This window comes from Onychomys torridus, chromosome 3, assembly GCF_903995425.1.
Source record: "Onychomys torridus chromosome 3, mOncTor1.1, whole genome shotgun sequence".
Classification (NCBI taxonomy): Eukaryota; Metazoa; Chordata; class Mammalia; order Rodentia; family Cricetidae; genus Onychomys; species Onychomys torridus.
Genome location: NC_050445.1, coordinates 87,257,543 through 87,285,504, shown reverse-complemented (window position 1 = coordinate 87,285,504; position 27,962 = coordinate 87,257,543). Strand labels below are relative to the sequence as shown.

Here is a 27,962-nt window from a genome sequence, read left to right as displayed (position 1 = left end):
ACCCACAACAAAAAAACCTAAATAATGGAAACATTATCTTGGACACCTTTTATTCATTGTAGTAACAAAAATGTGCCATATAAACAACTCAAGTTTGGTTTTATTTATTTATTTTTAACAAGTCAAGAACAACAGAAGTTACAGAGCTGTAACTACCCCTCCACCCCCACCCCAGGAGGATGACACTTAGTTTGCAAGAAATACCTTTCGGTGAAAGCATATTACTACCCTTTTTAAAAATTTTACAAAAATTTAACAAAACACTGTCTTAAACAGCTACCTTCATATCTGTAAACAAAATATAAACAACTAGCTGATCCAGTTTCCACTGCACACCAAACGGGTGCCGGAGGGTCAGAGGTCATCTCTGATGTCAAAACAACTAAGAAACACTACTAACTAACATACCCAATACATCATAGTCATAGGGACTTTTGAGGGGGATGTCAGACAGGGTCAGAAACAGACAGACACACGGCACCCTCTACTTTAACTTGCTTTTCACTCACTCAGCATTGCCTTCAGATTCTACAGTGACTGTTCCCCTACAAAAGAATAGTACCATTGCTGTCCAACCTGGCATTCTCTTTCAAAAACACCCTGGAAACTTCAGACATAACAGGAAAGTGGCTCTATATTTCTGCAATTTCTGAGGCCTTCCTTGGGTCATGGTGGAGATCTTAACAGGTGGGCCTGTGCATGCATGATGCCATAGATAGTTGGGTGGTAAAACGTGCACCTTCTGTTTCAAAACCACAGACAGAAAGTGGGTCGTTCAGAAAGGGGAAGTGCAGCTGGATTCCTCTACGGCCCTACCAGCAGGCTGGAGTGTTTACTCCCTGGCTTTGCTGATGTAGTCTGCCAGTTTGCCGATGCTCTCTTCCTGCTGTTCCAGGGCATCCAGGACGATGCCCATCGGTGTCTTCTTCAAACCTATTCCCTCCATTTTATTTTCCAGCTTGTTCTTGAGGTTTCGAAGTCTCAGGGATGCATGGATGAACATCACTAAAAGAAACAGCATCAAAGCAAGAGTTCCTTTACGTTCTTTTTGTTTTTAATTATGTAAAAAAAAAAAAAAAGTAAAAACAAAAAAACCTACTGTTTTTTTTGTTGTTGTTTTGGTTTTGGTTTTGGTTTTTCGAGACAGGGTTTCTCTGTGTAGCTTTGTGCCTTTCCTGGAACTCACTTGGTAGCCCAGGCTGGCCTCAAACTCACAGTGATCCGCCTGGCTCTGCCTCCAGAGTGCTAGGATTAAAGGCATGTGCCACCACCACCCGGCTACTGTTGTTTTTTTAATTATGTGTACGTATGTCTGTGTCTATGGGTTTATGTGAATGACTACAGGTGCCTGCAGAGACCAAAGCCATCAGGTCCCCATGGAGCTGGAGTTATAGGTGGTTGTGAGCTACCCAGGTCTCACACGTTGTCAACTGAATCATTTTTCTGGCCCTATTTTTTTTTTAAATTTTTAAAAAATTAAATTAATTTAAAAATTGCATAGCTATTTATAATCTATCTATCTATCTATCTATCTATCTATCTATCTTGCTCAAGTAACTGTGGTGGGAAAAGGACAGCTCCTTCTACTATAAGGATGTGGAGAACCAGACTTGGGTCCTCTGTACTCTTGAGCACTGAGCCATTTCTCCAGCCCAAGAATTCCCCTTTTCACATCAACATAGTACTCCTTCTCACTCCTCACACATATAGTAAACTGTCTTTTTTAGCTTTCAGGTCTGCTCACCTTGCTGATCCAGGCTTTCAGATGGTTGCATAGACTTCATATAAAGCTACCTGTCAAGCCACACACATTGTTTTGTGTGTGGGAAAACACAGTAGTTCCTTGGAAGAGCCCTGATCTGGCAGCCACATTATTTCTTCCCCCATTGAAATCCCCATCTTGCAAATGTTACTTAGACAACATGACATTCAACATAATGGTTTACAGACATGATTCCAACCTGAACATGAGTCCACTTACCCCCAAGTTTCCCAGAAAGGACATTTTTTGCATTCTGGGTTTATCTGTACTTTGTTCCCTGAATGCCAGAATGCAGGTAAACTCCACTTTTAAGGTACCACCAAAGAGGCATGTTTTCTAAAGTATCATCAAGAATGTCCTGACATTGTTTACTATGAAACAGATTCCATGGTCCCTTCTCGTGGACCTCTTGTCCCAGGACCTTAACGGAATGGGCTAGAGAATTTGTATTTTAAGACGTTCTATGTGATCTGTAATAATCATTTTTCCATGTACATACAAAGCACCCAAAGAGCCTGTTAGATGAGTTGATGAGATGGCTCAGGGGGTAAAGGTGCCTGCCTCCAAGCCTGGTGACCTGAGTTTGATCCCTAGGAGCTGTCCTCTTACCACCACAGTTTCTTGAGAAAGATGATAGACAGACAGATGATAGATGATTAATAGATGATAGATGATTAACAGATGATAGATGATTAACAGATATAGATAGATAGATAGATAGATAGATAGATAGATAGATAGACAGATAGACAGGTGCAATTTTTAAAAATTAAAAAAAAAAAAAAGACCATGAAAATGACTCAATGGACAATGTGTGAGGACTGGAGTTTGAGTCTCTAGCATCAATATAAAAGCCAGGTAGGCACAGCAGTCAGTCTGCAATCCCAGCCCTCAGAAGGCAGAAACAGAGGATCCTCAGGACAAACTAGCTAGAAAGAAGTAGTCAATTGTTTCATCAAGAGACCCTACCTCAAATAAAGTGGAGAGCAATGGAGGAAGACTCCTGACATCACTCTGGGCCTGCATGCTCACCCTTACACATAGGGAAACACAAGTATGCATGTGCATACACACATGCACTACATAATAAATACAGAAATAAAAAGAACCTACTATAGACAAATTCCCACACTACACTATGCACAATTCAGAGGAAGACTAGAGTTCTAGCCTACTCTGACCTTCAGAGATACAAACGACCCACAGAAGCAGGCTCTCAGAAAAGCATATTTGTAAAAAGTATCTAGACAGATGATCGTCATGTGTCTGAGTTTGAGAATAACTGACATTAATTTCCATGTCTTAGAGATGAGTGAATGCAGCTTAATTAGGATGACTAATCACACTCTGAATCTGGAAAGAGAAACTGAGGCTTCTGACTCTGTGATGTATTTCATTACTCTGGCTGTCTCAGGCTCGTAGGCAGAAAGAGGACTACAGTTATCAAGCAGTATGTTTAAGTGGAATCATTCCAACACTAGCTTCCAGTATAACAAGGAAAATCTGGGGAAATTTCTCCAAAGTTTGAATTTACTGGTTGAAACAGTATGTGTTGTGGAATATTAGTTTAAGATGTGTTACATTTGTTTATGCTGTGGAATATTTGTTTAATGATGCAAAGATGTGTTGCATTCCTTGATGTTGCATTTGCTTAACTCTGTAAAGCTGTGTTACTTTACCTGCCTAAAACACCTGATTGGTCTAATAAAGAGCTGAACAGCCAGTGGCTAGGCAGGAGAGAGAAATAGGTGGGGCTGGCATGCAGAGAGAATAAGTAGGAGGAGAAATTTAAAGAAGGAAACGAGGATGCTACCCAGCCACCCACCCACCCACCCACCCAGCCATGGAGTAAGAAGGAAAAAAAGATTATAAAATAAAGAAAGGTAAAAAGCCCAGAAATAAAACATAGTTAAAGAGAAACAGGATAATGTAAGTTAGAAAAGCTGGCTGGATACAAGCCAAACTAAGGCCAGACATTTATAAGTAATAATAAGCCTCTGTGTGTTTTATTTGGAAGCTGGGTGGTGGGCCCCCAAAGAGTAAAAAACAAACAAACAAAAAACCGACTACAAGGGTGTGTAAAGAAATATAGGATTCATTTGTAAATAATCTGAGCTGACAAGATCTCAAATAAGCAAATGATTTTATTTACTAGAATAAATGCATAGGTGAAACATTTTCAAATATAAAGGGACATTTTCTTGCCACCAACTACACTAGCATTTCAGCCAGATTTGTGCTGCTGAGATATTTATTTCATTTCATATCATTTGAGGTCTTTGAAAATAAGCTATTTAGAAAATATACAGTTCACCAGAATCATAGTATTTAATGTTTATACTGTAGTCTAGTTTTTTTCATATATATATTTCATACAAATATATTTCTGTGTATGAGTGTTTTACCTATATGTAGGGATGTATGCATACTATATGCATGCCTGGTGCCTGCAGAGGTCAGAAGAAGGTATCAGATCCCCTGCAACTGGAGTTATGGATAGTTGTGAGCCACCATGCAGATACCATGCAGGCTATACCAGTTCTTGCTACATGATTGGGATTTGTAAGTGTTTTGTTTATTGGTATCTCTCTGTAAGAGCACCTGACACATTGCAAGTGCCCACATGTATTTGTAGATATAAGCAACTACTCAGCTTTCATGTGATGTTTTAGAGGATTCTGATACTGTACTAGATATACCAAGAGGTTATGCAATGCCCATTGGCCAACTATGCCTACATTTATTTGAATGAAGTGAGAAAAAGAAAACAGGTTTACTTACACAACAAAGGAAAAGTGATGCCGAACACAAAGACCATGACACCCCCAAACATGGATATGAGGAAGTAGCTGGCCAACATGACCACCATCACGAAGGCTGTGGGGTACTGCTTCTTCATTCGGCGGAGGATGTCTTTATTGTGCGCTGCCCACACGAACCCTGTGAATACCAGCACCACAATGATTCCTCCAAGGATCATGTTGAAGGGGCTCAGAAACCTGGGATGTGAGGACAAAGAAACACTGGCTCAGCATGTGGAGAGAAGGGAAGAGGAGGAGCAAAACCCATTGAGTACTTACTAAGTACTTCGTCAACACCGGAACCTTAAAGCCCTTAACCTATGGAGTAGACAGGACTGACTAATTCTAAATAGAGAGACGGTCTTAGTGGTTAGAAAATGGTGACACATATAGCCAGTCATGTTGGCCCACACAATCCTAGCACTTAGGAGGCTGAGTCAGGAAGATCATGAGTTCAAGGCTAGCTTCAGCCACATAGCAAGACTGTCTCAAAACAAACAAACAACAAAATAGCTACACAAAAACCCAAAACCAAAACAGAAGGTGAAAAAGAGAAAGGGAAGAAGAAATGATCAATAATAATAATAACAATAACAACAACAACAACAAAGAAAATGGTGGAACTAAGACATTAAGATGACCACATGCAGCTGGATGCCCACCAGACTTGCTAGTGTATCTTACTAGAGCCCCACAATTTGAAGACCACACCTTTCATAGATGTGCTGTGTTTAGCTTTCATACATCCTGGGCACTACCACACGCCAGTTGTATTTGTTTTTTTAGGACTAAGTATTTCAGCCTTAATAGGAATGATAGATGAATGTAGAGTAGTGGTTATACAGTGGCCTCCACCAGCAAGACCCTGTCTACAGTCACATTTCTGTTGGGACTGTACAGTGTTTATTTGAAAAAAACACAACACAAAACAAACAACAACAACAGCAAAACAGTGCACAAAGCACAGGGTAACTTGCTTCTCCTGGAATAAGAGAATCTAATCTCACTGGACCCACCTTTCAGTGTGCAACCCAGCAGCTGGAATGCCTTCTCCTTGAGGCTGAACAAAAGCTTTCTATGGAGCACCAGTCTTCCCTATCCACTACTGCCTCCTTGACTCGACGCCTAAAGCAAGTTATCACTAGTCTTTGTTTTTCTAATAAATGATCCAAATCACGGTATCCTCGACACAGCTTGCCAACTCAGAATTCCAAATGTATATATAACCTCTAAATTCACTGGTCCACGAGACAAAGGTCTTCATCATGCGACAGCCATCACTGAGTCTGGATAATGCAGAAAACACTACGAAGAAGAGTAATTTCCCAGAAGTATTTTGTAAATGAAAAGGACCCAACGCTGTAGTCTTCTACCTTCCCACCCTTTTTTAAGAGGCAGATTCTCATTATACAGCCTGATGTTGTGGTTTGGATGAGAATGGTCCCCACAGGCTTATTATGTGTTTGAATACTTGGTTCCTAATTGCTGGAACTGATTGGGAAGGATTCAGGAGAATGGCCTTGTCAGAGGAGGTGTGTCAGTAGGGGGTAGGCTTCAAGATTTTGAAAGACTCAAGCTGTTCCTAGCATGCCCCCTCGGCTTCCTGTTTGCCAAACCAAGCCTGAGCTCATAGCTGTTCCTCCGGCCATGCCTTTGCTTTGCCCGTGCCCCCCCCCCCCTCAACTCTATCCCTCTGAAACCGTAAGCCCGATTCAATAATTTCTTTTTTTTCTTTTCTGTTTTGTTTGTTTGTTGATTTTTTTTGTTTGTTTTTATTTTTTTTTTTGGTTTTTGGTTTTTCAAGACAGGGTTTCTCTGTGTAGTTTTGGTTCCTGTCCTGGAGCTCACTCTGTAGACCAGGCTGGCCTTGAACTCACCGAGATCCACCTGGCTCTGCCTCCTGAGTGCTGGGATTAAAAGGTGTGCGCCACCACTGCCCGGCTCAATACTTTCTTTTATAAGCTGCCTTCATCATGGTGTTTTATCACAGTTATAGAAAAGTAACTATGACACCCAGGCTGGCCTCAAACCCATGATCCTCCTTCCTCAGCCTCCAAGTACTGTGATTACAGATGTGCACCACCGTTTCCAACTGAAAATCCCTTTATAGTTAGCTCTGATGCTGCCCCCTGAAAGACAAACTATTTTGAGTAGAAAGTGAAAATTTCTTATCCTTGCTGCCAGGGTGTTGGAATTAATATGAAACTGCTTTGAAAAAAAGCTGAAGTCATTCACGAAAAAAAAGCAAAGAATTGCTGGATGTGGTGCTGCACACCTTTAATCTCAGCACTCAGGAGGCAGAGGCAAGTGGATCTCTGTGAATTCGAGGACAGCCTGGTCTACAGTGTGAGTTCCAGGACAGCCAGGACTACGTAGTGAGATCCTGTCTTTAAAACAAACAAGAGAGGCAGTGGGAGAGTGATCCAGAAGAGAATTAAACAATGGTCAGAGTAGTGTAGCATAGTTTAAACTCAGCCTATAACACTTGTGAATGCTCTTCTGGGCCCTCTGCTGTTCTGGGCCAGTCTCCTTTCAGAACACGGCTACTTTCACCTCTGTTGCTTCCAAGCAGGACTGTCACCTTCTCAGAAAAGGTGAAACATAACAAGCCCCAGCTACAACATATGGGTGCCAACTTAGGATAATGGTCATGCTGAGCCCCTTCTGACTCAGGGCAAGGTCATAACTGCCTCAAGGCCGGGCTGCTGCTAACCACAGTAAGCTCTAACTTCAATTACCCCAGGACACCGTGACATTAAAACCTGGCCTGACTGCCTGCCCCTCGGGATGGCTGCGTGTAGTTGTGCTCTCTCTGCTGCCAAGGCCTCTGTGGGTGTAACACCGTGTGTCTAAGGAGCTGTGTTCCTTCCTTCTTTTGTCTTCAGAGGGTCGATCCCCACCAGTGCCATCCCTACTAGCCAGGTCACTCAAAATCCTTGAAGACACTGAGACCCTTCGAGCTGGAGAATACACCAAGACTGAGATAAATCATGCTGGTGGTATTTATATGAGAAACTGTTAGAAATAGCCTATGTTATTTACTAGATTTACTAGACTGGGATATAGTATATATATATATATATATATATATATATATATATATATATATATATATATACTATGTTTAAAAGGCTGAAGTGTATAGGACTGCACTTGCTTATAATTTAGTAGCACAAGATATTAACAATATATTGAGTAGGTAAAAGCAACGATAACACATTCCCTCTGTTAGACAGATTTATCATTCATGTATGTGACATAACCATAAAACAGGACTGTCTATAATTTACATTTCCTTTTCCCCTCCCTTTCTCCTTTCTTCTTTTCCACTCTCTCACTACGGTGGCTCTCACATATCCCACCAGAGTGTAGGTGAAGATGACCTAAACTCCTGATCCTCCTGAATTACCTCCTAGGTCCTGGAACACGGGTGTAGGCCACTGTGCCCAGTTTGTGTGGTGCTGAGGATCAAACCCAGGGCTTTGTGAATGCTAAGCAAGGATTCCACCAACTGAGCTATAATCCCAGATCTTGCCACATATGTGTGTGTGCTACTGGGGATTGACACCAGGGCCTTATGCATGGCAGGCAAATGTTCTACCATTAAGCTATATCCTCACACTATTGGCTTTGTTTTATCTTGTCTTTTTTTTTTCTCTCTTTTCTTTTGGGTAGTGGAGGAGTCTTAGCATCTCACCAGGCTAACCTTGAGCTCTATCTTCCTGTCTTAGCCTCCCTAGTAGCTGGGATTACAGATTTGTACTACCAGATCTGGCTTATCATTTGTGTATTATTTCCTAATCAAAAACAAAATAATTACACACGAAAAAGAAAATACAAAAATATGAAATCAGCTGCTTCTCAGTGCACTGCCCAGGCTTGGTACTCTCTTAGTATCTAACAGCATTACTGGGACTTGAGTTCATACACCACCTTGAGGGTTTTTTTTTTTTCTTCTTTACCTCAACCTTGGCTTCCTGCTGTCTGTACTCTATGTGCCAGTTTGTACCATCTGACCTCCTCCAAGCTCTCAACAGGCTGTTCTGCCTTGCCTGTTCTCCCTTCCAGTTCCAAGTCACCCAGAGTGACTCAGCCTCTGTAATTTATTATCATTTTAGTTTATATTTTCATCTGGGTAATTGTCTCCTGATACAACATCAGATTTGATATTTGTTTGATTTTTGTTTTGTTTGATTTTGTTGTTGTTGGAGACAGGGTCTCATATAGCGTAGGTTAACTGGAGCTCAATGTGTAGCTGAGGAAGACATTAAGTTCCCAGTGCTCCTGCCTCTACCTCCCAAGAGATGGGATTAAGAGCACATGACACCATGCCCCAATACCTAATGTGGGAAAGACATAAGTTTTACAGGCTGGAAGAAAGGCAGAATCAGGTATTGCAGAAAACATATCTCCTTGAACAAGCCTTAGACTGTCTTGTATCAGAGACCTAGGAACTTTCACAGATGAACAAAATCTCATTCCTAGTACCAGAAGAGACAGAAAGTCTGTGAGAAATTAAGGCAAAAGACTCATGGTGGATAGGGGCATCATGGGTTGTTTCTCTCTCTCTCTCTTACTCTCATCCGCTCATTTTCCTTTCTTCGTGTGTGTGTGTGTGTGTGTGTGTGTGTGTGTGTGTGTGTGTGTGAGTGTGTATAAAATGGCCTTGCTACATAGCCTAGCTGGCCTTGAATTCATGGCAGTCCTCCAGCCTCAGCCTTCCAAATGCTGGGATTCCAGCATGGGCCACCAAGCCTAGCATTTGTTTCTATATTTCTCAATGACCTGATGCTACTTGAAAAACTGAAGTTGCTGACATTTTAAAATAAGAAACACAGACCCTCGTGAAGCCATTCTTTTCATCTAGGACCCACTCAAATGTTTCTGAGCTATAAAGCAAAGAACAAAATCAACAGAAAGAGCTAGAAGGGAGGGCCAGGAAACAGCATGCTTACTACACGAGCATGAGGAAATGAGCTTGAACCCCAGCACCCACACAAAAAAGCCATGTGTGGAGCTGTGCACTTGTAATCCCAGAACTGGGGAAGTAGACACAGGCAGATCCCAGGACTCAATGACCTTCACCTATTTGGCAAGGCCCAGGTCTCAGTGAGAGACCTTGTCTCAAAAACAAGGTGAATCATGGGGAAAGGCTGAAACTTAAGAAAACTCTTGCAAACTAAATTGCAAAGGGGAGCTGGTCAGTCTGCAGCAAAGTACCAAAGATCTTTCTAGAATGCTCAATAAGATAATAATTTATGTGGCATACAATGAAATTCCCATAAAGTTTTTCTATTTTTACTTTTGACAAGTAAAGCAGATCTCTAAACCAAATGTCTAAATAAAGCCTGGGATGAAGAAGAATGGAAAACCCAGGGCCGATTCAAGCTGTTCCACATTTGCTCTTCACCTGTTCCTGTAGCTCAAGCTCAGGAGAAAAGAAGCAAGCACTCCTATAGAACTGGTTTCAGCTTGCAACATGCCCAGCCGCAAACTATAATTAGAAAGCAGTCCAGCTCCAAAGTGACGGAGAAAAAGAACAAAGTCACTGTGAGGAGAAATGATTTCCTTCCATGTTCTGAGGACATGCAATTCCATTCTGAAAATAAACAAAGTGTGTGCCGTGAAGATGCCCTGGTAGCCACTTATCCTTGCAACAAAATGACACACAGGCACACGTGAAACACACACACACACACACACACACACACACACACACACACACACAGACACCAGACACCAGACTAACTAACTGCATTTCCTGATGAGCATAAGAATCTGGAAAGCAGTAGTTGTCTTTGATGCCAGCCGTTGGGCTGTTAAGTCACACCAGTCAAGATAAAATCCAGGAGCGTTTTGCAGAGTGGTTTCCATAAACATGACATCTCTTAGGAGGCTCTGCTGGGTGCAGGTTTGTCGCCGGTTACCACGAATAAGAAGAAGCAGGGAGAAAAAGAGGGAGAAAGCACTGGAAGGCGATGGAGGGGTGAAGGAGGGGAGACTAAACGTTTGAGATCCTGCTCTTTGTAGAACACAACCTAATTATGCAAGTTAAACATATGAAACATGCTTTCGATTTTGAGATAAACATATTTATATAAACTACCCAACTCTACTAAATAACAAACCCTCTACTGCAGTGAGGGTTGTAGAAAACATTCAGAATGCCACTGTGAATTTCTGAATCAATACAACCCCATTACGCAATATAAGACAAAACTGAGGTCCAAAGAAGTGAAAAAGCACAGTCACAGGATTTGAGGGAGGAAGGATGGTGGGGGTGGGGTCCACAATATAACCATCCTGTGTGGTTAAGCATCTTAATGCACTCAAGGACTTAACCCTTCCAATCCCAGCTGCTCTGTTCTTCCATTTGAAGTCAACTACTAAGGAATCCCTCCACAGAGTTATTTCTCTCTCTGAGAGAAGTTGGCAGAGGCTGAGGGGTAGCTCAGTGGTTCAGCACTTGCCCAGTGTGTGTATGTGGAAGGGGAAGGGAGAGAGAGAGGGCTGAAGGACGGTGGCTTTGTGGTGAAATATGCCTCAGACTTGCCACTGTGAGGCTGCTGACTGGATCTGCAGAGTCAGCATAAACTGCTGGCAGGAGGGAACACCCTATCTAATCACAGTGTTCTAGGGCTAGGGGGATCTTGAAAACCCCCTCAATTCACAAGACAGTGAGCTAAGGAATCTAGGCAGTCAGTAAATGTGTCCAAGGCCACCAACGGCAGCGCTACCAGTGCAATTAAGGAAAGCAGAGGATTCAGAGCAGCGTCGCTAGGACCTCGGTAGATTCTGTCACACCAAGCAGAACCCAGAGGGCAGAGAAGTGTTTCCTAAGCAGACACAGACTCACGCTGACTTCTAACTTGGATGCTGTTTTTGAAGAGTGGTTTCCAGAGGTGTCTGGCTCACAGGGAAGGGGAGCAGAGGGGCTGTGTACTCACAGGGCACTTCTCTGAGAAGATGAGGTTTTCCTGTGGTCTTTCCACAGCCAGGGGCTTGTGGCAATTATAGACATACCCATCCACTTTCTTCTCATGGCCCTTATAAAGCCAGCACCCTTTACCCATTCTGCAAGGCCTGCCTGCCTCTGTAGCCCATACTACTGAACAGAGTTGTACCAGGAGTGGGTACCTGGGACTGGGAGCTTGGCTTCATACAGGGTGAGATCCATGCTCTGCTCACCAACCTCAGTGTTTAGCTTAGGCTGCTTGTACTAAGGGGCACCTGGTATGCAGTAGCCCTCCCTACCAGCTTCCTGATACCCTGTCCCGATTCTGCACTTATGCCCAGATTCTGGTGGTTGCTCGAGCTCACCCTGCTTGCTGGGGAGTCACAGGCCCATGCAGGAGTTGTTCTCTCTGCTTGATTCACTCCAGCCTTCTCTAAGGCTCAGTTCAGCAGCCTTTTCTCAGCTTCTCCCGAACAGCACATAGCACCATATGCCTCTTGCCACAGTGGTGGCTTCACATTTATATGGGTGAGTGCTGAGCACATAGAGAGTTCCATAAGGAACAGAGATGTCACAGTTTTGGCCCCAGCACCTAGCACGGCATACTTGATAAATGTGTCCAAAGAAAGAAAGTAACAGATCGGTGCTTTTTCATACCATTTCATTAACTTCAGCGTATTTCTGTGGCCATCAGCTAAGGAGCATGAGATTAATATAGACAAGCCACTATTATTCCTGTTGTATACTAGCCAGGACAGGGAAATAGTCCCAGCTTTCGTTTCTTCACAGAGCTTGTTAAAGGGACAAGTGAGAAAAGTATCACTGGGAAAAAATTCATGCTCCTACATGAGAAGGTGAATGGACAAGGAAGAAAAGCTGTAGGCTTTCTGCAAGGTACCTCTGCCGGCTGTGTGACCAGCACAGGCTGAAGGACAGCAGGGACAAAGGAGAGAGATTAACATACTGCTGACCTATCCTTTGAGGGTCCTTTCTGCTTCCTGTGATCACTCTAACTCTAGTGTTCGGTGTTTTTTGTTTTGTTCTGTTTTTTTTTTTGTTGTTGTTTTGTTTTTGGTTTCCCAATATGGCTTCTGTCCTGGCAAGAACTTTATTTTATTTTTTTTAAATTTTAAAAATTACATTTATTTATTTAGTGTATACATTCACCATGGTGCAGGTATGGAGGGCAGGAGGCAATGTTCAGGAGTCAGTTCTCTCCTCCCATCCAGATATCCAACACTTAGACTATTAGGCTTGTCTGCAAGTGCCATTATCACCGAGCAATCCTGCCAGCATGCAAGAACTCTATCTCACTGTAAAGTGTAACTATGGGCTTTAGACACAAATTAACCTCCAGTATATATAACCATCATCTCCTGGACCCAAGGAGCACCAGGGTAAAGGAGACTTCAGAAAGTTTAGATGAGACAAAGGAAAGTTTAGGTGGCATAGGAGTCTGTCTATTTTGTCACAGAAGGTCAAAGTAACATAACCTTGGGACTTCCCTAACTGGCTGAATTAGCAAGGCCCACAGAAGTCACTGTATCCTGCATACATTGCACCATCGAACTGAGAATTCTCCCCTGGTAGTTCATAAAATTGGCATCTCAATGTATTCCTAGCAAGGCATATTTTGTTAACCTCTTGTGTTTTGTTTGGCATTTACTAAACTATTTGCTTATGTATGAACGTATTTATTATTTATGTGTATGTATATTTGTGTGCACATGTATGTATACATGGAGGTGAAAGGTTGACATCATGTGTCTTTCTCCATTGCTCTCTATCTTTTTTTTTCAAGGGTACGTGTTTCGAGACAGGGGTTCTCTCTGTGCACCCTGGATGGTCTGGAGCTTGCCTTGTAGACCAGGCTGGCCTTGAACTCACAGAGATCCATCTGCCTCTGCCTCCCAAGTGCTAGGATTAAAAGTGTGCACCACCAACAACCAGCTTCTATCTTAATTTTTTTAGACAAGATATCGCAGTGACCGGCAGCTCGACGAGACTGGCCAGCCAGTGAGCTCCAGGGGTTCTCGTGTTTTAATGTGTTGTTTTAATGTGGTTGTTATGGGTCCAAACTGAGAGCCTCATGTTCCCACAGCAAGCACTGGGCCATTCCCCACACCCAGGACTGCTAAGTTTACTTTGCACAGACAATTAGTTGGACATGAGTTAGAAACCTTAACTCTAATCCTCCCCGAAGTGTCGGCATGTCAAATGGTGGCAGAACTGGAATTAGACCGTAGTGAGTCCTTTGAAACTTTTTTACGATGGAGAGCTTTCATCACCTACAGCATTAGAGAGCGTGGCATAATAATGCTCACATACTCATCACTACCTTGGCTCATGATCCTTCCCAGGAACTTTTTGGAAGTAACAGAAGACCCTTGCTTGTTGACAAATGGGTCCTCCTGAATGATTTTAGTGGTGTAATTTTAGGCAAGGAAAACTTGAGAATTATTGAACTATTGTCACGTGGCAAGGGAGAGAAGTTGGAATTGACACATGCTAATAAGATGGATGACACTAAGTTCTCTTCCCATAAGGGTGTCTTATTTATCTCACATTAACCTCTAACCTATACACTGAATCGGTGGGTTACTAATCCAGTTGGTTAGCAGAAGGAGCAACCAAAATGCTGTTTTCTACATTAAATGGCCTTTCTGCCTGCCAGTGAATGCTTATGGAAGGGAAGGCCCAGACATGTGCCTACTCATGGCAAGGACCTAAAATCCTATCTATTTACAGTAAACAGCTGCTGAATGGGAGCCAGACTGCAGGTTTGATCTCTGACCAAAGCTGTAAAAGCATTCCATGACCAGAGGTGACATCCAGGGTAAGCCTTCAACGATGAATGATAAAGGATATAACTCACCTGTCCAAAAGGAAAATAATATAATACAATATAATATTAAATGATACAATCCCAACATTGTCCAGAGTTCTGCAGCCCTAAATTGATTCACAACTCAAAGAGGGGGGCCAGGAATCCAGACTACACACATTATTTCACTTTACCTAGAAACTATAAATCTCTCCCTAGTAAAAAGAAACTGAAACACCAACTAGTTGACAGAGACAGGGTGGAAAATTAATTCTTCTAATAAAAAGCATGTGATGGTGACAGAGAGAAGCCAGGAGGTAGAAGTGACTTACATGATGCTAAGGATATTTAAATGAGAGGTAATTTTGCCTGCAAGGGATTGAACCCATGACCTTGTACATGCAAAGCTTGCTCTCCCACTGGGCTACATCCTCAGTTCAGATGAAGGATCTTTTTTTTTTTTTTTTTTTGAACTGAGGATAGAACCTAGGGCCAAGCGCTCTACCACTGAGCTAAATCCCCAACCCAGGATCTTTAGATTAAACATCTGAATGTTGACAGTTCTCTTAAAGGTCTGCACACAGAAAAACTCTATCCACCTGCACTGTCTTTCCCGGATGAAGTGTACTTAAAGAAGCACTGTGGGGCAGGCGGAGTCTGGGAAGATCGGGCAGGTGTGGATGTTGTATGTCTTGCTGTATATCCTCAGGGCTGCCGCTAGGCACCCACTTAATATTTGTTCAATGGAGAAGTGATGTGAATTGTGAGTGAATATTTTGAGAATGTAATAATCCTATTCCCTATCCACATAACAGTGTTTCCCCTGTTGCTAACACTGGAGAGTTTTCTGAGTGGAATTGTTTAGGAAAGACCATGTAAGTCAGTTAGGAAAGACGTGTGCCCATAGAGTTGAGTATTTCTTCCTGTCCTTCTCCTTCTTCTTTTTTTGGTTTCTCTGGCCTGGAACTTGCTTTGAAGACCAGGTTGGCTTCAAATTCAGGGATCCACCTGTCTCTGCCTTCCAAGTGCTGGGATTAAAGGTGTGTACCACCACTGTCCAAATGTAGTTGTGTATTTCTGTAGCCTTGGTTGCCTTGTATAAAAATTAATTCTGACCTATTCGGCATTGTCTGACTACCCCTCTAGACCTCCAGCTCGACAAAGGAGTCATAATGTCTTATTCTCCACTTCCTCCCAGCAGTACCTGAAAGGCTGGTGATTGCCTCCCACTCTGTGGAGTGAATGAATGAAGGAACACAAGAATCCCACCATAAAACTGCTGACTCTGACTAATCATTTTTAAAAATAATTTATTTATACTTATTTTATGTACATTTGTGTTTTGCCTCCATGTATGTCTGTGTGAGGGGGTCAGATTTTGGGGTTACAGACAGTTGTGAGCTGCCATGTGGGTGCTGGGAATTGAACCTGGGTCCTCTGGAAGAGCAATCAGTGCTCTTAACTGATGAGCCATCTCTCTAGCCCCAGACTCTAATCTTAAATTGTAAACAGACTGCAATTTATTCCATTTGCAAATAACTATGAAAAGAATTGCTAGCAGTTTCCAATTCATATTATTCTTAGCATTAGTTACACTAGTAGTCTAAAAAATAGTTTAAAAAAAAAAACAGAAAAACAGAAACAAATCCATAAGCAATACACCTGCCAGCATAAATTTACAAACAGGGCCAGTGTACAGGGATGGGCTTGTGAAGGGTTCACTGATAAATGGCAACAGACAGTCTGAAAAAAATTCCAACAATCTTTTGTCTTACAGTCTACCTTTCACAATAAAAACAAAAGCAAAACAAAACAGAACAAAAAACCAAACCAAACAAAACAAAAAACAAAAAACAAAAACCCTAAGATGATCAGGTTTGCCTCAACAAAGCCAGGGGAAAGGACAGTAGTTACAAGAGATCAAGAACTTAAAAAATGCACCTCCAGGGCTATTTAGAGGCCAGCAGGGGGAGGACCCAGATGTCAACTCTTCTTCCCACAAATGTTTAAATATATCCCCATGCAGAGCACCCGGGACTTTCTTAGCTCTTTTTTCCCTCACCAACTGGCAACCAGTTCTTTCTCCTTATAGCATTTTAAAAGCACAAACAGTGTGAGCATTCTTAATACCAGATGCTGACAGCCATATGCTTTGGGCCTGTACAGAGTCATACTTCTTTTGAAAAGAATTAGCCTAATACCTCTTTTTTCAAGTCTATAATTACTAGCCTTCCGAGAAACTTCTTACCTGGCAAGCCAGCAGCATAAAGTAGCAGCTGTTGATCCCACCCTCTTTTAACACTTCCACAGGCCAAACTATCAGGACACAGAGTGACTCCTGCCAAGAAAACCTAGGCTCATTCACCTAGCCCTGACACCACTCTGGATAAGGTGGGGGGTGGGGGGATGTGTGCATGTGCCTTGCAGGCAAGGGGAAGTATTTACAAGTTGCAAATACTGTGTGTGGTTGATGACTCTGAGGCCACACCGGAAAATAGAAAACATGAGTTCTGGTGTCAGGAATGAAAACGGTAAGTTAGCACAGCAGTGAAAATGTAATTTTCAAACATTCAGTTAAATCCGACTAAGCAGGAACTTTAGCAAATTTACCATGCGGTTTGATTGAAAAGCTATTTCACCTGCTAGTAATCAACCCGGCTACTACTAGCAGTTTGGGTTCCAATTAGCTGCATGACCTCAAGCCTTCATGCTTTCAAACGTATGGTCACTCAGCAGGATTACTAGCTCTTACTCAGATTTGGGGTACACGTATCACAATCATTTGGGGAGTCAGGGGGGGAAATCAACAGATTCCTGAATCTAGGAAAAAAAATACAATTAGAATTTCTGAAAGTGACACTGGCATGTGGTATATTAATTTTCAAGTTCTGTCAGTGTTTCTTTTGAGTCAGACTAGACCAAATTTTAATGTGAGGATGAATGCTCTGAGACCCTTATTGAAATACAGAGCTCAGAGGTTGGAAAAGGTCCAGAGGGTCTTCATTGGTGATAAGCTACCAGATGCAGGTTGCTAGTGCTCCTTGGCTCAGTATTTTGAATAGATTTTTCTAGTTCGTACCTGCAGGCACTCCATCAAGCACTCAGAAATCCTCACCCACAGCTAGAGTGTATCACAGGCATGGAACTAAGGTTTCAAGTGCAATTAACTGTTGCCTGTATTTTTTACTTTGGACAAAAAACATGGAAAGACTTCTATGGTGGTTTGAATGAGAGAGGCCCCTATAGGCTCATATAGTTGAATGCTTAGTTACCAGGGAGTGGAAATCTTTGGAAGGGTTAGAAGGATTAGGAGGTGTGATCTTGTTGAAGGAAGTATGTCAGTGTGGAGGGAGGGATGGACTTTGAGGTGTCAAAGCCCACGCTAGGCCCAGTCTCTGTCTCTCTGTCTGCTGTTCCCTTTCCACTTCTATCTATTAGCTTGTGGGTCTGGATGCAGCTCTCTGCTACTGTTCCAGCACCATGTCTGCCTCCATGGCCCCCACCATAATGTTCATGGACTAAACCTCTGAAACGATAAGCCAGCCCCCAATTAAATGCTTTCTTTTATAATCATTGCCTTGGACATGGTACCTCTTCACCGCAATAGAACATTGGCTAAGACAACTCTAGTTGATGTGTGTGATATAAACATAATATCTTGATGCATTGATGGCTCCTGTCACGGATGGAAGGCCAGTTTCTGGTCTTTAATCTTTCTTTTCATGTGGACATGGATACACAGAAGACTTTCAGGTAACAGGAAAACTGTGAGGACAGATGTGGGATCCAATTAACACTGGCAATGAGGGACACTGGGACAGGGTTTCTCTCATGAGGTGACACCAAAACTGAGTCTTGCAGAAAGTGGGAAAACAGACCAGGGCTGGACTTTGGCAGTGGAAGTCATGGGTCTAAAGAGGCTGTGTTTCTAAGCTGTCTAGTTGGTAACACTAACAGTGATAAGAAAGAAGTAACGTTTCTGGTAGCAAACTGAGGAGGCTGGCTCTGCTCTGAAAGCAGCACCTGTATGATACTGGTTAGTCCTCACAGCAGGCCTGCGAGCTATTCTTACCATCATTGTACAGATGGTGAAGATGAGGCAGTGTGGTCATACAGCTAGTGGCTGGCTGCTGGGATTCTAACACACTTAATCTGGCTTATAACTACTAACTTATACTGCTACTCCAAGAGACCAACAAAAGTTAAAACTGTCTGGGGCAAGGGCTACAAGGCTAAACGATACATGCCTATGATCCTGGCACCTGGGACTCCAGAGCAGGAGGAGCTTGAGTTCCAAGCCAGCCAACCAAGAAGCACACAGTGAAACCATGTTTAAAAAAAAAACAAACAGAGGGTAGGATGAGGATGAGAAGTAGAAAGCAGGAAAAGGAGGGTGGAGAAAGGCGAGAGGAGAGGAAAAGAAGAGAGGAAGAAAAGGAGGAAGAGGAAAGGGGAGAAGAGGAGGAGGAAGAGGAGGAGGAAGGGGAGGAGCAGCAGCAGCAGCAGCAGCAGCAGCCACAAGCTCACAGGATCTGGGATGCACAGTGTACCTACTGCATGGAAGTCATGTACTGAGTAAGACCATGGTTTTAAAACGAAAACCAAACTGCCTCCTCTCCTCTTCTTTTGAAGAGAAAGTCTTGTTATCCAGCACCAAACTCACTATTTAACTCAGGCTGGCCTCAAACTCACTATCCTCCTGCCTCATCCTCCCTACTACTGGGATAAAAAAACAAAACAAAACCATGCACCTCCATGCCTCGCAGAAGACCTAACTTCTGACGGCCAAGCCCTTCCTGGTCAGGACCCGGTCCAGAACTCCTGGGTCTCTGTCTTAGTTCTCTTATTCTCCATCTTGGGCTAGTGCTTCTTAGTGCTTTCTGGAACTACACCACATCATCCAATCTCCCCTCCCCTCATGCTGGAATCTGGGAAAAAACCAGCCCTGTCTGTCCTCAGCCAAGCAAACTTGAAACACTAGAGGACCTCAATAGCCACCCATTGTCCCCAAGGGGCCTCCCGGCCACAGGAATGGAATCACTGAACAGTCTTCACCCCAGGTAATGTGTCTTATTTGCACATTTCATCATGAGAAACTATCATTCATTGCAGAGTGTCCTGATAAGCAGCTTCCAGCAGTGTCTAGACCCACCCATCCACTGCAGCACCAAAGAGAACAGTTCTACTTAGAATGGGGAATGCTCCAGAATCAGCCACGCTCCCTGATCCCAAAGGTATTGGATTTCGTCTGCCTTTCAGGCACGATAATTCTAAACCTCCTGACTCCTAGGAAGATGCCACAGTAGTGAAGGGGACAATCCCAGGTCTGTGGTTCTAAGCATGTCATTCAACTCCTCTGAGCATCTGGTTAAATAATGAAAATAATAGTTTAGTTATGGAGCTATATGACACAATGCAGGAAAACACTTAGCACACAGTACTTATCACAGAGCCCTCAATAAATGTTTATTATTAATTATAAAGAAAGAAAATAAGAATTTGTGGGGAAAGCTATAAGGTATTTAGAGATGCATAGAAAAAACTAAAAGTTACATGACCAAATTTATGCTAGGGTATAAAGAAAATTTTATATTTTGCACACACTCATGTTTTTGAAACAACTGTTGCAGAGTCTCCTACTCTAGCAGTGGCTGGCCTGGAACTCATGGCAATCCTCCTGCCTCAGACAACTGAGTGCTAGTTATGAGCCACCGTGCCTTGCCTGGCTCTTTGCAAATTTGTAACAACAATTACAGGTACTTTTCTCTTTCTCCTTCAAAGATGCCACTAACAATTGAGACTTCTTTGTGTAATGGGAATGAGAAGGGTTAAGACTCCCAGACTGCCTGGTTTAGTGGCTTGAGACAACAAGGAAAGAGCCATATTTAGTTAAAGAGCTGACTGTGAAAAATGGATTCTATGAAGGCCACAAGATGGCCAGGGCTTGTGCTAGAGTCTGGGCACATACTGCTTTTGGGGGAGGAGGATTTTTTTTTCCTTGTACATTTGATTGGTTTGTCAAATATTTCTTTCTATTTAAGATAAGAAAATTCCCCCATAACTACATAACCACAAAAGAGGAAGAAAAGATATGTAGACCCATTATTAGCTATTTTATTTTAAAGATACTTTTTCATGCAGTTTTTCTCCAGGAAGAAGCAGAGTTTGGGGCAGGTTTAGGTACAACTGCCTAGGCCTTCTTACTCTGAATAACGGTTCCTCAGCTGCCAGTTTAGTCAGAGTCTACCAGGGCCGGTGTCCTCTGCACACGAGGCCATCTCTAGAGTTGGCAGTTCCTCAGTCACACACAGCAAGGATCCCACATGGAACTTGCATTTGGGCACTGGCGCCCACTGTGAACCACGCCCGGAATAGGAAATTCTGCCAGTCTCCGGTGCTGTGAGAGTTTGCTCCTTTTGAGGCTCAGCAAATACCATGTGTCCCTGGGCCAGAATTCAAGTCTGATTCATCTTGGTGTGCTCGGAACTTGGCATGGGCTCTGGTGCCCAGAGGTAGCTCAGTAAACAAAGCCAGCTAACCTCAGGCCAATTTAAGGCAGCTTTCTCACTCACTCCTTCCTAACCCCTCCAAGTATGAATCTCTCCTTTTCGTTTTCTTGGCAGCTTTCTTTCTCTTTGAGTTTGTGCTGAAAAAGAAGCCTTAGACAAGGAATATTTTTTCTTTTTCTTTTTCTTTTTTTTCTTTCTTTCTTTTTTTTTTTACACCGCAAGCGAGTTCAAGGAAAAGCCTTTCCTTTAAATTCAGGTAAGAGCTAATACACAAGATGGTAAATATAACCACCTATTTTGTAAAAGGTGAGATAATAATTTTTAAAGGATAAGGCAGCTTCTAAGGAAACAGGTGCAGAAATGTGTACGTGTACGTGTGTGTGTCCGCATGAACCTTATTAACACACGGCATTTCTTAACTATCAAGCATTGAAAAGGCTTTCATTTATGGATAAGACCCCAAGTTAAAGAGCAAAGCTAAAGTGACCATGTCTGGCAACTTCTGGGGAAAAAAAATATGTCAGGGGCCTCGTTCCCAGAGTCACCTCACACGGGAAGATGCGCCACCAGGAGACGCGCACCCTCTTGAGCCCAAGCTCAGCTCTCTTGTACAGTGTGGCGGAAATTAGGCAGAGAAGTCACTTAAACACCGCCCTGGGTCCACACCCTGTCACTCCAGGCTTCTCTAGGCAGCCCCAGGACAAGGTTACAACACTACATTTTTCTTATTTTTGAAACACCCAGAGTGCTACAAACATCTGACAGGCACCTGACCTCAGCATGGGGGACGGGGAAGCGGGTAACTTCTATTGCCCCAAGTTCTCAGCACTCCCCATAGCTTCTCCCTCCCAGGGTCCTTGTCAAGTCTCAGCCACCGGAGCAGAAAGAGAAAGAGAACGGGGACCCAGAGAGATGCGGCCTCGCCCTGAGAACAAGTTTCCACTGGGCTGGCCACTTCCCGAGACCGCGGGGCAGGCGCTCTGCGTGGACCCAGTCTTGCATCTCATGGCCTTGTCCCCGGAGTCCTTGCGTCCCGACCGCGGACAGGTGCTCCGGGGGTCGGGAGACTGCACTTACCCCACGACCGAAATCATCATGGCAGCCACCACTAGGTAATTGGTCTGGTAATAGAGCAGATTGCTCACTACACGGTTGTTCCATTTGGAAATGTCCCTGAAGTCCGGCCGGGCGAAGCGATCGGAGCCCGGGAAGAAATCGTCCCAGGCACGGAGCGGGGCGAGGTTCACGTCCATGTTCCTCGGCTTCGCGTGCTTCGCCTCCGGAATCTGGAGGCGGCGGCGGCGGCAACCCAGCTGGGTGAAAGATGACAGCCGGCTCCTTTGGATTGGCTCTGCGGTTAGAGCACCGCGGAAAGCCCAGGAAATCGGGTTCGGGCGGGTGTGTTTGCCTGCCCCGTGATTGGCTGGAAGTGGTTAGTGAAAGAAAGCAGGGGCCTTCTTCTACTGAGCGAAGGAACAAAAATGTAGAACAGAGTACTGACAGAAAGTAGCCAGAGGATATCCCCTGCCTAAAAGTGGTGTCAGTTCTCTCTCTGGCAGTTTGAATATAAACCATCGCTTTTAAGACACGTTTTGTGAGTGTTAAAAGTAGGACTGTGGATTCTCTGCCTTGGGGGCAGTAAAAAGGCAGCTGTTCAGATGTCAATCTAAATGGAATGGAATGGAAGACGACCTCAGTGCTACCCGAAGTCCAATATTGCTAAAGCTCCCCATATATGCATGCAATTCTCATGAGTCACTTCGTGTGAAATCAGACTGGAAAAAGGTGAGCAAGGGTTTGATTGAAATGAACGGCTGATTATGGCTTCGCTTTTTTCTTTGCTCTCCATTTCTGCTGTCTTGTGGCAAAATTACTGAACTGCTGTGCCATCGTAATGGGTAGACGATCAAATAGGTACTTGACGGCTTCACTTTTGGCTGAGTGTGCTCTTAGCTTCAAAGCAAACAACTGTCTGCAGCGGCCCACGTTTCTGGGCAGATTGATGGATTCCACACCAAAAAGCGTTCTTAGTTTTATTCCAATATTAAACCAATAACATTTACTTATGAAAACAATGTCTTTTTTTTTAAGGTATACTTTATTTTAAAAATTATGTGTATGGGTATGTGCATATATGAATGGGGGTGTTCTTAGAGTCCAGAAAAGGCCATTGGACCCCCTGGAGTTGGAATTATGGGTAGCTTTAACCACCCAGTGAATGTGCTGGGAAGTGAACTCAGGTACTCTGCAGGAGCCCTATAGGACCTTAACCAAGCCATCTCTCAGCCCAAGCACAGATCTTAATAGATAAGGAGACATTTTTATCCTACACCAAAGCTATATTGGTGACTGTTGTTTTTCTCCAAAGGCTCATGTTTTGTTTTGTTTTCCCCAGGTAAGGTAATTATTGGTAGGATAACTCCCTAACACACACACACACACACACACACACACACACACACCACACTTAAAAACAAAAACAAAAAAGGCTGGAGAGATGACTCAGAGGTTAAGAGCACTGGCTGCTCTTCCAGAGATCCTGAGTTCAATTCCCAGCAACCACATGGTGGCTCACAACCATCTGTAATGAGACCTGGTGCCCTCTACTGGCGTGCGGGCATATATGGAGGCAGAATGTTGTGTACATAAATAAATAAATAAATCTCAAGGGAAAAAAGATAAAAAACAAACAAACAAACAAACAAACAAAAACAAGATCTCACTATGTAGCCCTAGCTGTCCTGGAACTCTTGATGTAGATCAGGCTACCCTTGAACTAACAAGAGATCCTCCTGCATTAGCCACCCAAGTGCATCACATCAATAAGCCTTTTATATCAAATACATGAGAACAAGGTACAATGCTCTTCATATTCATTAGGACCCTTCCTGGATGCTCCAGCTCTTATTTTAAATGCTATAGTATTTATACACAAACCCTGTACTTTAGAGCACCTCTAGGTTCTGTTAATACCCAATGCCACTTGAGTGAGATGCAAATAACTGTGTTGTGTTATTTAGTTAATAATGGAAAGAAAAATATGTACATGTTCATAAAAGGTAAAACATAAACTATTTTACACATATGGTTGGTTTAATCTGTGAATGGTAGTGGATTGGAAGATGGCTAATGGCTATATTTTAGTTAGTTCCTAGGGTGGAAGGCAGACTTTAAAAAAAAAAAATTATTCTCCTATACACTACATTCTGACCACAGCCTCCCTCCCTCCACTCCTCCCAATCTCCCCCAACCCCCGTAGCTCCCCTATCCCCCCAGATCTACTCCTTTGTTTCCCTTCAGAAAAGAGCAGCTGCCCAGGGATATGAACTGAACATGGTATAACAAGATGCAATAAGACTGGGCACAAACCCTCATAGCAAGGCTGGATGAGGCAAGGAGGAGGAGGATCCCAAGAGCAAGCAAAAGAGTCAGAGACATTCCCACTGTCATTGTTGCAAGTCCCACAAGAATACCAAGCTACACAACTATAGCATATATGCAGAGGATCTAGCTCAGACCTGTGGTGATACATTGTTTGTAATCTAGGAAATAAAGCTTGCCTGAAGATCAAAGAAGAGCTAGCACAGAGTGGGCCATAGAGGTCAGGCAGTGGTGGCACACATCTTTAATCCTAGTACTCGGGAGGCAGAGGCAGAGATCTGTCTGGATTTCTGTGAGTTCAAGCCCACACTGGGCTATATGAGATTAATCCAGTCTAATAGAGAAACGGAGCACATGCCTTAAATTCCAGCACTTGAGATCACACATCTTTAATCCCAGCACTAGGAAGGATGAGACAGGAAGGGATATGGCTGGGCAGAGAAAGGAATATAAGGTGAGAGGATATGGCTGGGCAGAGAAAGGAATATAAGGTGAGAAGATATGGCTGGGCAGAGAAAGGAATATAAGGCAGGAGGAGACAGCTCTTTCAGGCTGAAGACTTGATGAGGTAAGAGATGGTGGCTGTGGCTTGCTCTGTTTCTCTGGTCTTTCAGCTTTCACCCTGATATCTGGCTCTGGGTTTTTATTATAAGACCATTTAGGATTTGTGCAACACAGGCCCATATCTATGTTTGACCCTTCAGTTCCTCTGAGTTCCTATGAGCCCTGAGGTAAGAAGAGGGTGTCAGATCTCTTGGGACAGGACTTATAGATGTTTGTAAGCTGCCATGTGAGTGAGTATTGGGACTTTAATCTGGGTCCTCTGAAAGAACAGCGAGTGCTCTTAACCATCGAGTCATCTCTTGAGCTAACAAAGACTGTTGGGATCCAGACCCTTACAGTCTTTTCCCAGAGTTCCAGAAGAGACGCTACCAGTGGCGAATTAAATAATTTGAGGGATGTCAAATGAATCTACGTACATGAAACTCGTTAGTCCATTCACTTTATTCTTCTGAGTCAGTTCTCTCTCTACACAGCTTCTTTTCTGCTCTCACACTTAGCTCCTTTCTTGCCTGATTCTACACTTTCCTGCTGTTCTAAGTTCTACCTTAATTCTCCCATCTTAGTTCTTTCCCATCTAGTTCTTTCCATCTTGTTCTTCCTAACTTAATTCTTCCACATCTTAATTCTTCTCAAGTCTCTGAGGTTTTTAGTTATACACCCGTGCAGTCAGCAATGCTCTGGCCAAGGCAAGGTCACCAGGCTTGAATTCTTACAGGGTCAAAAGAAGGGGTGATAAGATCCACATAAAGAGCAGTAATTGTCAGCTGTCATTAGCAACCTAAAAGGGAAGTGCTCAAACTATATTCTTAGAAATGGTTAGGTAAAATGTTAGGACTCCATAAGTCACAAAGTAATGAGTGAAAATAAAACTGCCCCCCCCACCCCGAAATCTGTCCAAGTTGTGCTGTTTTCTGACAGGGTGGGGGAAGTGTAGTTTGGTAACTAGGGAACCTGCATCACAGCTTGATGTACCTGGTCTGTAAAAGCCCCTTTGTTCTGAGTTAATTGTTAAAGGGAGATCTAGAACTAAAGTAGCACTTGGAAGAGGGAGGGTTAAGCTTACTTAGCACATCTGCCTGGCCTTTGCAGCTATCTCATTGTAAATTTTTATCTTCTCTCAGGACCTAACAGATAGTCTGGATGCTTATCTATCTGCAGTCTATTCTTAGAAAGCCTGGGAAGTATCTCAGATAAAAACACTTTCATCAGGAGATGGTCCTGGCTGGATGTTGCTAATGACGATAATTACAGAAAGGCCTGACATTAGGGGTCTGGCTGTGTGACTGCTGTCAGCACAGTTGGGGGGATGTTATCCAAATACTCCAATTGTATATATAGCGGACATTGGACCTCATGCCCAATGAATGATTCAACCACACTGTTAGACGTTCTTGGGGAAAGAATCAAATGGGAAAGCTATAATAGCACACAAGAAATTAATTACAGGACACAGCTAATATATTCAAAAGCCAATATCACAAAAACTCCTTGAGTCTTGGCTTTATCCTCTGGAAGAGTTATTAACTCTTCCAGGTAATAGCTTTTGCCACAGTCAGCTGAATTTCTACTTCATATTTCTGCGGCTTGCAGCATCCAGCCCCATGGAGACATTTCTTTCTTTCTTTTTTTTTTCTTCTTTTTCTTTTTTGGTTTTTTGAACAGGGTTTCTCTGTGTAGTTTTGCACCTTTCCTGGAACTCACTCTGTAGCCCAGGCTGGCCTCGAACTCACAGAGATATGCCTTCCTCTGCCTCCCAAGTGCTGGGATGAAAGGCATGTGCCACCGTTGCCTGGCTTGGAGACATTTCTTATATTCCTCCAGCCTTACTTTCTTCATATGTAAACTGGGGTTAGTAGAAAATCTGCCACAGAAGTGAGGCTAATTGAGGGAAGTTTGGGAAGTGCTTAGTATATATACGTGTTCATAGATTTTTATAGTTATCAATAACGGTACAAACTTGGCCTGGTAAGGCAGACCTGGAAGCCCAACTATTCCAGAGGCTGAGGCAGAAGGATTTCAAGTTCAATGCTTGCCTGTGAAGTGAATTCAAGACCACCCTGAGCAACTTGGTGAGACTCTATCTCAACATAAAAAGCAAGAAGAAGGCTAGAAATATGTAGTTCAGTGATCAACACTTGCCTAGTATGGAACAACATTGGTCCTGTGTTCACTCACCACTATTGCAACAAAAATAAAACCAAAAGCTAGTATAATGTATGATTTACCTGGTTGATATTTATAGAGTTTTAGCCTGTTTCTATACTCTTAGAATAAATATCTACTGACTTTTATTATGTTGCCATTGACATTATGGCTGTGTCTGAATAGATAGGATGGGAGGGAAATGTTGAGGCTGCTTAATACCAATCCAACAGATATTCTAAGTCCTTTTCAAACTCTGTGAAAGCACTGTGGGGAGTCAACAAGAGGAAGCTCCTGCGCTACTCTGCCTTCAGAGGGCCTGCAACGCAGGAAATACTCAACTATGAGACAGTGAGAAGAGCGCTAATAGAGAAGTGCCAGGCCTCTGTTCGGTTCCAAGAAATCAGAGGGTGTGGAATTCCCGAAGCATAAGAATTTTAAAAAGGCAGCAATGTGAGTAAACTGAGTAAATGATGGGGAGGGAACATAGAGCACAACACCTGTCAGAGAAATCTGTGAGCTTTGGGAACTACAAGGAAAAGCTTTTTCCTTCCAGCTCCTCAGAACTTCATGAACAAAGGCTATCAAAAATGTACTAGTAACATCATTACTATTCCATCACAGGCAACACATAGTCAATAAACATGAGTTGGCTATATTTTTATTTATTTGCCTAGGCCTCCAAAGACAGTTGAGCAGAGTGGTGCAAGCCTCTATCCTCAGCTCCTTGGAAGATTGAGGCAGAAGGATTACAAGTTCAAGGCCAGTTTGGATAACTTAGCGAGACTCTGTTTCAAAATGAAAAGAAAATGGATATGGATGTAACTCAATGGTAGTTTTTCTAGCATGCACAGGTCCACAGCTTCATGCCTCATTACTACAAAAGAAAAATAGAATCCAAAAGGGTCAAAAGGTTTTTTGTTTGTTTGTTTGTTTTCCTATTTATAACATGAGTCCCCTTCTCTCTCTCTCTCTGAAAATATTGAGTATGCTTCTGTCTCTGGTTGGATCCTGGGTAGGTTTT

The 27,962-nt window shown here is 43.1% G+C and overlaps 1 protein-coding gene across 1 annotated transcript; it reads right to left on the bottom strand.

Annotated features, from left to right (window-relative positions):
* Positions 1-82: 82 nt before the first annotated feature.
* On the bottom strand, positions 83-22,169 carry Arl6ip5 (ADP ribosylation factor like GTPase 6 interacting protein 5). The gene is made up of 3 exons (XM_036180879.1): positions 21,929-22,169; positions 4,544-4,761; positions 83-1,005 (listed from the first exon to the last, which is right to left on the bottom strand). The coding sequence occupies exons 1-3, from the start codon at positions 22,102-22,104 to the stop codon at positions 833-835; spliced, it is 567 nt and encodes a 188-aa protein (XP_036036772.1). The 5' UTR covers positions 22,105-22,169; the 3' UTR covers positions 83-832.
* Between the last annotated feature and the right edge of the window lie 5,793 nt (positions 22,170-27,962).

What these genes read in the sequence shown, in the direction of transcription:
- Arl6ip5 (XM_036180879.1), bottom strand. Translation starts at nt 22,104, where the DNA reads ATGGACGTGAACCTCGCCCCGCTCCGTGCCTGGGACGATTTCTTCCCG. An exon ending in ATGATGATTTCGGTCGTGGG is followed by an intron (nt 4,762 to 21,928) that starts GTAAGTGCAGTC and finishes CTCACATCCCAG; the next exon opens with GTTTCTGAGCCCCTTCAACA. An exon ending in CATCACTTTTCCTTTGTTGT is followed by an intron (nt 1,006 to 4,543) that starts GTAAGTAAACCT and finishes TGTTTCTTTTAG; the next exon opens with TGATGTTCATCCATGCATCC.